The sequence below is a fragment of the Alligator sinensis genome, unplaced genomic scaffold (assembly GCF_000455745.1).
Source record: "Alligator sinensis unplaced genomic scaffold, ASM45574v1 scaffold170_2, whole genome shotgun sequence".
NCBI classification, from domain to species: Eukaryota; Metazoa; Chordata; order Crocodylia; family Alligatoridae; genus Alligator; species Alligator sinensis.
In genome coordinates, this window is record NW_005842290.1 from 1646252 (window position 1) to 1658009 (window position 11758).

General features: G+C 45.3%; 1 protein-coding gene and 1 long non-coding RNA gene across 3 annotated transcripts in view; one reads left to right on the forward strand and one right to left on the reverse strand.

The window, feature by feature from the left end:
- Positions 1–373: 373 nt before the first annotated feature.
- Positions 374–11758, reverse strand: part of LOC102369311 (protein BEAN1) — a gene marked incomplete at its 5' end in the record, with an annotated part of 47678 nt that continues 36293 nt past the window's right edge. The window contains one exon of the mRNA XM_006028144.3: positions 374–5992. Within this exon, the coding sequence (XP_006028206.1) occupies positions 5644–5992 (349 nt within the window). The remainder of the gene's footprint in view (positions 5993–11758) is intronic.
- Positions 7230–11758, forward strand: part of LOC102386192 — a 20504-nt gene continuing 15975 nt past the window's right edge. For both annotated transcript variants that reach the window (XR_324384.1, XR_324383.2), the window contains exon 1: positions 7230–7289. This is a non-coding gene — a long non-coding RNA (uncharacterized LOC102386192). The remainder of the gene's footprint in view (positions 7290–11758) is intronic.

An 11758-nucleotide genomic window follows, 5' to 3' on the forward strand; every position in this document is an offset into this window, starting at 1 on the left:
TTTCTTGGTGCTGGGGATGATGAATAGATTCAATGTTTTTTTATTTTCCTTTTCCTGCCCCCAGTTACGGCCAACGGAGCCTGCCTCTTCCCTGTGCTCTAAGCCATGACTTCAGCACCCCATAGAGAGGGTCAGATTGCACTTTTTCCCCCTTACCCTGTACTGAGGGTGTGTAAAGTGAAATATTTTCATGCCCAGGATTTGTCAAGTCCACAAATTGTCAGCACAGACAATAAAAAGCAAAGGGGTTCCAGGATATACATGTGTATATGCTTTACTAAAAGTTCTGTCTTCAAAGGTTAGGATATTTAAAAAAAATCCCCAATCAGAGATGAATACAAAGGCTTGCAATGTGAACAACAAGAAACAGTGTGTCCAAACCTTTTTCTTCCTTATGCTGTTCCAATAAGCAAAAGGGCCATGTCCTGCTCTCCTCCAGCCCACAGGACACTGTGCAAAGTTGTGTGAGGATTTCAGGCAAAGCCTGGCAGCCGGATAGAGTCAACTATCAGGGTTTTACTTTAGTAAGAGTTAGGTTACACCTTTATTGAAAGAAACGAGAAAAAAGTTTGTATCATGTAAAGTTATCATGTAAAAAAAATTACAGTAAGCGCATTACGCTGGTAATGGCAGTAGAATCTATTGCAGAAATGCTACAGTTGCATTCAAACTTCTGTTTACAGACTTTTCTGGCCAAAATAGCATTTGAGTTGTTTCCATCTGGATTTACCATATACTCTAACACTAGTAATGTTTAGCTTTCATATGTTATGTCAATAAGAAGATGCACAAGTTACCAAAAATCACTCCTGCAAATCATTTTGCTGGGATACTATTGCAAAGTTATTTAGAACATTTATTACACATTCGTACTTCTAATTTGGAGGCAATTTTTTAAAGTAGCCAAGTTTAAACAATTATTAACTGAAGCAATTTTTTCGTCACAACAAATATTTCTTTAAAGTAACTGTATGGCAAGATGACCTACCATGCACTCCGTGCTACGTTACTTACAGAAATACTACAGTAAATAAGAAACAGCGCCCAATAAGGCCCAAATCAGGCGAAGTATGTGCTGTGCTTCTGTGCTCCATGCGAACACAGACACTGATGTTCGTGTTGGCTTCCGTATCCCTCACTGACAAAGAAGCTGCACATATTTTTGAGAGATTAGGCTCTCGGAGTGAAGTCTACATAGTCTGAGGAATAGAGGAATTTATTTTATAAAACAATATGCCACAAGGGGGAGCAGACAGCTATTTGTAGACAATCTGCCATCTGTAATCCAGATTAGCACACTAAGGATATTTTAACTCTAGTGGTTGACGAGAGATTTCTATAGTTTGAGCGCTGGGGACATTTCTATTACCAGTCAAACTACAGCTCTGCCATTTTTACTAGTAACCCGCTTAAAATGAGATTGCTGAAAAATCTTAGCCCTTTTCTACAAATGGAAAATGAATGGAGGGAAATGAAATGCATGAAAGCGACACTGGCAGGTTAAAAATCATATACTTTAAAAACTATTAGTTGTGTGTTACCTATCATGTGCGAAATGTCCTTGGCTTCGGCTAGCTAGGGAAAAAGCATGCTGCGGGAACACCATTTCACAGCTAAAACATGGAAATAATTTTTTTTAGAACTATATTTTAAGTTCTGATACCAATGGGTCAATTTTTGCCACCTTCATCTGGGGTGAGTGGGTTCATTCACTGGGTCTGATTCTAGCAGTACCTTAGGTAGAATCTCCTTTTGCCATTAGTCCCACTGCCAGCAGGCCTACTTGGCAAGCAAGCTCGTAGTCAGTGGGGGCGTCTACATGAGACGCTAAATGCACAGTAGGGTAATTCTGTTGCTCATTTGTGCAGCAGGCAAAAACCATGCTCACACGCCGTAGAATTAGTCTTTTGGGCATTAGCGTCACAGAGAAGTGTGCGCTGGCGCTATTGCACGGTAGTGCCGATTTACGATGTATGAAGTTCGTACCTGTTGTTACAGGCACTAAACTTAATGTGCTGTAATTTCGGCACATTAATAAACATGTAGACAAGCCCAGTATAAATAAAGGTGGAAGACTCTAGTTCAGGGGCGGGCAATTATTTTGGGCAGAGTGCTGCAGACTGAGTTTTGGCAAGCCTTCGAGGACTGCATGACAGGCAGCCAGGGGCAGATAAATATTAATTTTCTAAATTTTTTAGGGGACCCTCAGGCCAGATAGAATGACCTGGCGGGCTGCATCCAGCCCCTGGGCTGCATTTTGCCCACCCCGCTCTAGTTCATGCAGTTTGCAGGGTTTTTTTTGTTAGCATTAGATCCATAAACTAGTTCATTTCACTTTGGTTTTTACTTGGTTCTATAAGTTTCTCTCTCTGTTCCCAATACAATAGCATGGTGGATTTTATTGGCCTGTTGGGAAACATTTATATCCAAAAAAGAAACCTATTTTCATAGTTACTTTATAAATAAAAGTACCTTATGTTTTAATTTAGGGTTTGTTGTTTGTTTGTTTTTGCAAAGTGCCAGGGCCCATTAGCAGTTTCAGCTAGGATTGTTAATTTACATCTCTTTTTGGGTGTGACATATTGTGAAGGCCAAAAAATCCTGTTGAACCACAAATGAGTTCTCTATATCAGTGGGCAAACTATATACTAGCCTTATTTATCTAATGACATGCCTCTATAAGGCTCTAGCTAAAAACCCAACACTTCATACACATGATTCAGTCAGTAATGCTATAATTTACAGAGCAGAAATAGCTATGAAATTACTGTCTTCCTTTCATATTAATTAAAACTGTATCAGTTTTTGGAATGTTGTATGATGATTCTAATTGAAAATTGTACATCATGTCCAGGAAGTTTAACTGGGATTCTCATGCTTTGGATGATATTTTCCGTCATTTTAATGTACTACTGGTTTTAATTAGTACTTATTTGTCCTTCCAACGGGATATTCAGCTGAGATTCTTTTTTGCCAATACAAAAATTGAACGGAATTATTTGCAAGAGATTTAAAGAAAATTGGCTAGGTACACTGGCTTCAAGGGAGCCGCAGTGACTTACACCATTTGAAGATCTGGATCTGTAGCTATGCAGAGTTTATATACTCACCAAGCCATGATAAATTGAACCTTCATATTTACAGAGTTTTCCTCTGCTGTCATTAGTAGAATATATCCATATTTTCTGGATGGGGGTACAAGAACTAAGAGCAGATGCTAGATTTATGGAGAGCTACATTGCAGTGAAAAGGATCAGAACTGAATAAAATAATTTTGCACAAGGTATGTAAGATTTGTAATGTCATTATGCATGCCAAGTCCTGATACACTTCACACTTTGGCAGTTACTAGAGGAAAAGGTTATGATCCTTTAAACCCACTACTGGCTTATAACTGAGAAAGAGACAAGTTAATTCCTGGAGATACGGTTTTGCACCAAGAGAATTGGGATGAAAATACCTTTTGGGCTAAGTACAGACGATCAGAAAGCCCGAGGCAGAATCGATTCAATCTAGGCAGCTTCCTCTACACTGTGTAGGTTGAACCGGTAATGAACTGAACTGATATTCAGTTTTCAATTGGGAAAGGCGGGGGAGGCCTACACTGACCCAGGCCAGTACGCAGGGGGCACTGGAGCACGTCTCCCAGCTTGCTGGCCATTGCCAGCCTGGCCAAGCATCCCCAACCTCCTGCTTTCCCTCCCACAGGGAGTTAAAACGAGGCTCCTGTCCTAGTGGTGGCCCACCTTGGGGGATCCTCCCCCTCGGAGCTTCCCCCAGCCCAGGCAGCCCTGGGGAGCTAGGGCATTCACCCCCTTCCCCTTCCCAGGTGCTGATTGCTTCAGCTCCTGCCCCAGGATGGAGGGGAAAGGAGTCCTCCAGGCCAGGTATCTGCCCATGCAACCCAGCATAGGGACCCTGGGGAGCCCCCACCTCAGGGTGTTTCCCACCACCCCAGCCCCCAAGCTGGGGGCAGCCCCAGGGTGCTATGGGAATTATTCCCCTCCCAAACCCCAGAGCTGCTTCCTTAGCTGCTGTGAGTCTCAGGGGTAGCTCAGAGCAGCCTCAGGGAGCAGAGGGAAATTCTTCCACTCCCCTGCAACTAGTTTTGCCATAGACTCGGACTCGCAAAACAAGCAGCAGAAGACCAGGAGAATATCCGTCTGCTCCCTGGGGCTACCCAAGACTCGCAGGGGCTAAGGCAAGCAGTTCAGGAGGAGAAGAATTACCCTCAGCTCCCTGGGGCTGCTCCAGGCCTGGGGACCCTGGGCTGGGGTGGGGGGAAGCCCCCCAAGGCAGGGGCTCCCTGGTGCCCTCTTGCTGGGTTGCATGGGCAGGCACCTGGCTGGGAGGACTTCTCCATCCCTCCTGTAGCAGCTGCTGAAGCAATCAGCAGCTGGGAAGGGGGAGGTTGGAGGGCTACCGAGGGTTGAAAAGCCTCCACCACAGGGCTTTACCTCCCCACCATGTGCTGTGTAGACCCTGGCTAGGGGATCTGCCCCCCGGTTACTATGGGTCGACAGATACAGGCAGGAAGCAGGCTAAGGAGCAGACGGGCAAAGCAGTCTCTGCTCCACTGGAGCAGACAACATAACCCAGGGCTGCAAAGCATCCTGGGATGCTGGGGGACTGTGTGTTAACTTGAACAAGGAAGGGGTCTGGGACAGGAATTGCATAAACCGGGTTGACCCGAATCAGTTAAGTCTGATACTACTTCAGCCAGGTTTATCTTAAACTGGTTTTGGCCATTTTGAAAGCAGTTTGTGTGCACTGAACTTCTGTTCTGCTATAGGTTTAAACCAGTTTCTGATCACCTAAACCAGTTTGTGTGCAAATTCTGTCCCTAGCCTTAGGATTTCAAAATACTTCATGTCATGGTTAGGTCTAGTCATCATGCTGTGATAGCAACCCCATGAGTATCAACCCCAGGCAGAGCTTCTAGAAAGATGGAGGATGCTTAGTATTTCCAGGGATATGCTGCTATTTCTAGAAAGTCTGCTTTTACTGCTGTTGAAGGGAAAAGGGCACTCTTTGGAAAGGCATAAATAACATGGGTGAGACCACCATATAGACAGCAAAATACCCTTTCCTTCCTTCTGTTCACAGTATGGTGCTAACAACCACATTCTCCAGGCACTGTTCAATGTCTATTTGAAATATATTTAATTGAAAAATGCTTTTAAAGTTCTAGTTTTTATATCTTATTACTAAGACATTTGGTGAAATGTACTGACGCCTACAACAACAACACAAAGCTCTTTCTCCTTTTGCTCTACAACATGCAAAGTACCATAAAATCAACACATAGGCTCGACTGGATAACATGTATCTACAGTAACAGTGGCTGACTTCATTGTGTTCTCAGATGCTGTGAAAGGGTAGGATTCACTGCACGTCGCTGTTGTTTTTATGCTGCAGTTGTTTCTGTGTAACAAGTCGGGAACAACTGAAAGCTCAGAGATGAAAGTTTACCAAAACTTTCAAAATTTGCTGTAAAAATTTAAAAAAAAAATCCCATTACATCCCCACATAAGATATAAAATAGGTAAAACTTTTACAGATTTTATTCTTCCACTGAAACCTCTTTTTCCACCTCAATTGGTCATACTCCCCCTGAAGTATGATGGGAAGAGCCACTTTCATTTACATGATTTGGTTGAGAAAGGTCTGGTAGTCAGGTGAAGAATTTTTCAGTACATCCATTGGCACCAATGGGATGGGGACATTCTGTTCACATACGACAGTCTCGTAGGGAGGGGCAGCCTCCATGGTGAGAGATGACAAAGAAATGGATGAGATGGGCTGCTGCAAGTCCGGCAGTCTGACTGGGTAGTTAGCAGCCCGTCCTGTAGTCCCAGAAGTTGCTTCCTCTTCCAAGCTAATGTTTATAGAGAAGTCGTTCCTTCGACAAGGATCTCTCAGAGAGTAAGGTGGTGGATCATCTGTAGGAATGTATATTTGTGTTGCTCCTGGTCCCACACACTCGTCATAGCTGAAAGAAAACGTATTCTGTATTATGTTTGCAGGAAAGTTGTTAAAGAGGTTCATGTTCGGGTAAAAGGCAGCAATGGGGTTATTTGGTATTTGTACCTCACCTCTCCTTGCCACTTGAGAAACTCAGAGCACAAACATTTAAGTACAGGTCTTCAAATATCTCAAGTTAAGCATTAATGAGTCAATGAGATTTTTCAGCCCCAGGCCTTTCCCACAGGAGGAGGTCATCTAGCATGCAGCAGGCCCAAGGAGCCCTACAAGGCTCCCTGCTGGGAAGAAAGTTATTGCAGGCCTAAATAGGGGACAATTGCTGCTTATTATTTTCCAGTGGTGTCCATTTTGGTAATCGTAGTCCATATGCATAGTAAAAGTCTGTCCCTGCCCTAAACAGTTTGTAATCTAAGTAATAGTAAACAGTTATCTAAATAGCCAAGGTACAGCATGCGTGAGAAAAGGACATATGATATTACCCTCGTTTTACAGACAAGGAACTGAAGAGAGCAAGCCCATAGCAGAGCCAGGACTCAACCCCAACCTCCTGGGTCGCAGACCAATGACGAGCTCTTTTCTCCCTCTACTATCCAACTGGGCTAGCTCATTTCTTCTGGCCTTTATCTAAAGGAGCCAGGGCTCCACCCATTCCCCACGAATCCTCATCTTGTTGCCCATGTTTGCTGCGGGGGGAGGAGAGCAGTAGGCAGGGGCTCCTGCTCTCCCAGCTGTGCTTGGGCCTGCGCTGCGTGGCGCTCCGCTCCAACTATAATGTCTCCTGCACCAACTTCACCCTCTGCTTCTTGGCTCCTGCTCTATGCACACCGACCACATTACATTTGGCAAGGAGGTCCAACGGTGGTCCTGATTCCATGCCCTGAGCCATTCTTAGGCTCTAGGACTCACTCACTAGCACCCATTCACACTTAAAACTGTTTTAGTCTCAGGGCCTGCGCTGAAGGCAGGAGAAATGAGCTTCGTGGCAAGCCCAGGCATGCCATAGGGGCAGTGCAGACAAATCCACGTTCCCTTACACAACTATTTTAAGGTTGGTCACTGTCGCAGAGCACTGAGGTGCCCTGCTCCTAGAGAGGAAAAACTGCTAGAGGAAAAGCCCTAGCAGTGGCTAAGGAGGCAACTGGAGGCAGCAAATGACCCACACCTGACAGCGGTCAGCTGGCTGTAAGGGGCAAGGTCTGGCTCTCATAAAGCCCAGGGCTGAGGCCAGGCTGGGAGCTCCCTGCCAGCAGCCAGAGAGGCAGGAGTTCCTGGAGTAGGGATGCGAGAAGCAGTGAGACCCGCAGGTACTGCTTGAGCAGAATTATAGATGGTAGCTCTAGGGTGTTTGTGCAATGTGGTTTAGCCAGGTGGCTTTACGTTATGTTGTAGCCCGGAGGCTCGAGTTTCTGTATCATTTTGTTGTTTATTACACCGGTGGTTTGGGTGAGGCTATTAGGGGTTGGAGGAGGCCTCATAGGGACCCACAGTGGTGTGGGGGCCCTAGCGCCAGAGTGGGTGCAGTATTCACAGGGGGAATCCACAGCGGCGTGGGGACCCTGGTGCCAGTGAGGGTGCAGTATCCTTAAAGGGGCCTCACAGCAGAGCGTGAGGACCCCAGTGCCAGTCAGGGTGCAGCTTATGGGGTGCTTAGACCCCAGCTCCAGAGGGGGCATTTTAGAAGCCCCAGTGCGGGTGTAGCAAGTCCCAGGTGGGGCACTATTGAGAAGCCCCAGTGCGGGCGTGGTGAGCCCTAGAAAGGGGGCAATGTTAGTGGAAAGCCTAAGTTGGGCGTGGCGAGCCCTGGAGAGGGGAGCGCCTTATTGAGAAGCCCAGCGTGGGCATGGCAAGCCCCAGAAAGGGGGTGATGTTATTGGAAAGCCCAAGCTGGGCACGGCGAGCCCCAGAGAGGGGACCGCCTTATTGAGAAGCCCAGGCATGGGCGTGGCGAGCCCCAGAGAGGAGGACCATATTGAGAAGCCCAAGTGTGGGCATGGCGAGCCCCAGATAAGGAGGCCAGCACCTTTGAGAAGCCCAGGCGTGGGCATGGAGAGCCCCAGAAAGGGGGCACATTATTGGAAAGCTCAAGTTGGGCACGGTGAGCCCCAGACAGGGGGCAACATTATCGAGAAGCCCAGTGTGGGTGTTGTGAGCACCAGGAGGGGGCATTATTGAGAAGCCCCAGTATGGGCGTGTTGAGGCTCCGAGAGAGGGCGAGGAGAGCCCTAGGAGGGGGCGGCAGTGTATGTTAGAGAGAGAGATGGTGACAGTCCAATGTCCCTTCCAACTGTGAGGCTTGGGGCGTGGGATAAGGGGTGGTTGGAGCCTTGCATAGCCCATAAGGCTAGGGTGCCCCCAAGCACCCACCTGGAGGACAAGAACCATCCACGAGGAGTCCAGGAAACCACGGGGTCCGAATAAACATAGAGACGTGTCTGAGAGGGCGTAAGGCAGCCTCCCAACTGATTTAAACCATCAAAGACGTGGCGGGCGAGAAGCGGAGGGGGCTCTGGGGCCAACTAGGCACGGAGAGGGGGCCTTAAGGAGATCACGGCCCTCCTGGAGGACCCCCGCCGTGACAGTTGCCCTAATACAAACATGCTGAGGTTTCCTGTCCTAACCCCATTCTGCCTAGCAGAGCTGCTGACTAGCTTTGCTGAAGCCAGACAAATTAAGACAGTTTCTTCAACCATATGAGCTTCTGTGTGATGTCCCAAGCCACTTCCCAAAATCTTGTCTGCTTAGGAAGGGCTTGATTATACCACACAATCCCCTAGCGAAGAACATCTCAGTGAGACTGTGCTAGGCTCAGCATCATGCTCAGTACAAGCAAAGGCACTAGAATCGGTCCCGTAGGTGAAAGGTGAAGTGAGAAAGCACAGCCTGCATTGCTAATACTGGTTAGCCAAACCCAGTAGATGTTTCTGTTCTCCTCTTCATAAAGCTTATTTTATCCCAAGGTTTCCTCCCCATTAGAAAATATATTTTAACCTGTGTCTTAATCTTGAACTGAGCTCCTGAATATTTAAAAAAATGAAACCTGACAGATTAAAGCTGAGTTCTTTTTATATAGCACTTGAAGAAAAAAACCCACAGACCATTCCCCATTAATCTCACTGAAGCATCAAAAACATATTTAATCTTTCTTTGCAATAAAATCTGGCCCTGAGTTCATCAAGGACCTGATCTGGCAAAGCACTGAGCACATACAGCTCTCCATGAGGGCAGTGGGAATGGAGGATGCTCAGATCCCTGCAGGACTGGGTACTGTGAAATATGCACTTAGATTATTTTTAAAGGACTAGGCTCTGAACCATTCAAGTCGGTAGAAATCTTTCCCTGATTTCAATGGACTCAATCAGGCTGATGAGTACCTAATCCAGATAAGAGATGCTCAAAAATGTTTCTAATTTCAAAATCTAAGAAAAAAACAACTAGGCCAGGATCTAAACAGCTTTAAAATGTCACAGCTCCATTGATTTCAGTGTGGTTTCACTCATTTATACCAGCTGAGGATCTGTCTCATTATCTCCAACAGTGTATCTCAACTCCAGTAGTTGCAAAAGTCAGCTGGAGACAATAATTAGGATTATGCTCTCATGCTACAAAATCCCTGGTAGCAGTCCTCTGCAGAAGTCAGAGCAAATGGTTTGAGTTTGTAGATAGTGCTTGTACAAGCTGTCTGGTGTTAGGGTTATTTCAGATCAGCAGAGCAATGAGGTGAGTGAGTGTAAGACTTGTTCTCTGTGAGCTGCCTGCTGGCTTCTGTGGAGATGGTTTTTGCTAGAATGGCTTGCTACTGCACTGCTCCTAGTATTGGATAAGAAGAAGTAGCCTTCAAAATCAGTCAGTTATGGCTACATAGGTAAAAATCAATGCTTTAAATACCAGTCTGAAACCATGAGCCAGTCAATGGTAACACTCAAGGACCAGTATCCAGTCCTGTAGTAAGACACTCAGTTAGCAAGAAGGTTTCCTTAAGTTTTAAAAGATTATGCTACAACTCCAGCTAAAACGAACAGCAGCGGTCTGCTCCCATGATGACGACAGCAGGAGGTACATCCAGCCCCTGTTTTCTGATCATCTGTGGTTCTTTTTCTAGGATTAAAAATCCTCTCTTTAATATCTAGGATGAATCTAATATCTAAAAGCCTGACTGGGATAAGCAGCCTCTTGTGGAGCAGACTGAATAGACTTTTAAACAGCAAAACAAAAGAAAGAAAGAAATGGCCCTAAGCAGTACTGGCTTTTTGTGTGTTTCTCAAAAGACCTTTTTCTTAAGTTGTTCTCCACTACCCTTTTGCCTCATGCATGAGGGAAGAGGAAAAAACCCAAACCACACCAGTACATGTTTACTCACCTCCATGTTTTTCAGTGATCAGGGTTGCATTTAAAAGATCTAGTAGGGAACGTATGCCAGGTTTTCAATTAAATATTTTTTTGGCACTCTCAAAACTGAATCGGCAGATTATCATTCTGAAGCGGTCAACTATAAATCATTCAAATAGTGTATTTTTACTTTAGAAGTCAGAATGGTGTTTCTGTATTTCACTTGCGTTTCACTATCTTGATATTAAGGCTGAATGTTGCTTTGAAGCATGCATGGTGTTCAGCTTGCCCTACTCGGGGTTAAGGATCCTACTTTTTGCTAACAAAGCACAACAGAGTCTGAAGACTGCAATTATTATTGACGCTACATGGTTCAGTGAGGATGCCAAGAAGTGGGTTTGCCAAACATTTTCCATTATTATGTGATAAGGGAAAAAAAAAAAATGTACTCATTCAATGAACACTATCTATGCTGTGCTCTGAACGAGGGTTCAGATGCTGTGGGGAAAATATAGCATGTGATTATGTAATCAAAGACTCATGCATAAGGGATGGAGTGGGGGGAAGGGTAAATTAAAGTGCCATAGACAGCCCTACATTTGTACTTCCCTGCCTTTTGAGTGTTTGTCTTTTGCTACTTTGACATTCTGGCAGATTCGGACTTTTTTCATGTGCAGTTATGCAGGCAATATTGTAAAATAAATGAGTGATGTATATGAGACCATAATAGGTGTGAATGGGGCATTAAAATGCTCATGCTGAATAAACTCAGATCTGCAAATCCTCACTCATGTGAGTGCTCCTTACTGAAGCAATAGTTTTAGCCCATATGGGCACTGGTAGCAAGGTGATACTATTTCAGAGGCCACTTATGTTTGACAAAATGTTTCTTCTCAGTTTTTTAGGAAGATGAAAACATCTCAATAGGGATCACTTGGAGCATATCTCTTTCGTTACCCTGATGCTCCCAAGACTGCTGCAGAAGCGGTATAAATGTGCCTTTAATGTACTTCTCCACCTGCGAATCTGGGTGGCTTGGTTACTAGGCCTATGCGAATAGTGAACTATTTGATTCGGGTTTGGATTTGGCTGATTCAGATGCCAGCAACTCGATTTGGAGCTCTGAATCAGTGTCCTGCTCAGATTCAGCCAAATTGGCTCCGTAGCTTTGGAGCCGATTCAGAGATTCAGCCATAGGGTATAATGGGGAATCAATGAACTATCTGTAACTTTGTTTTTTGTCCAATCTGGATGGAACTTGCAGAGGTGGCAGGCTTCATGCTCTCAGCAGAGGCTACCAAGTTTCAAGGAGATAGGTGCAGGGCCTTGGGGGAAACTGCACCTCAAACTGTAGTCAAGCAAAACTTGTGCCATGGGTGACACTGCGTGTGTTAAGGCGCAGCGGGGTGACCTATGTCATGAGTTTTTTTTTTTTTTTTTTTTTTTT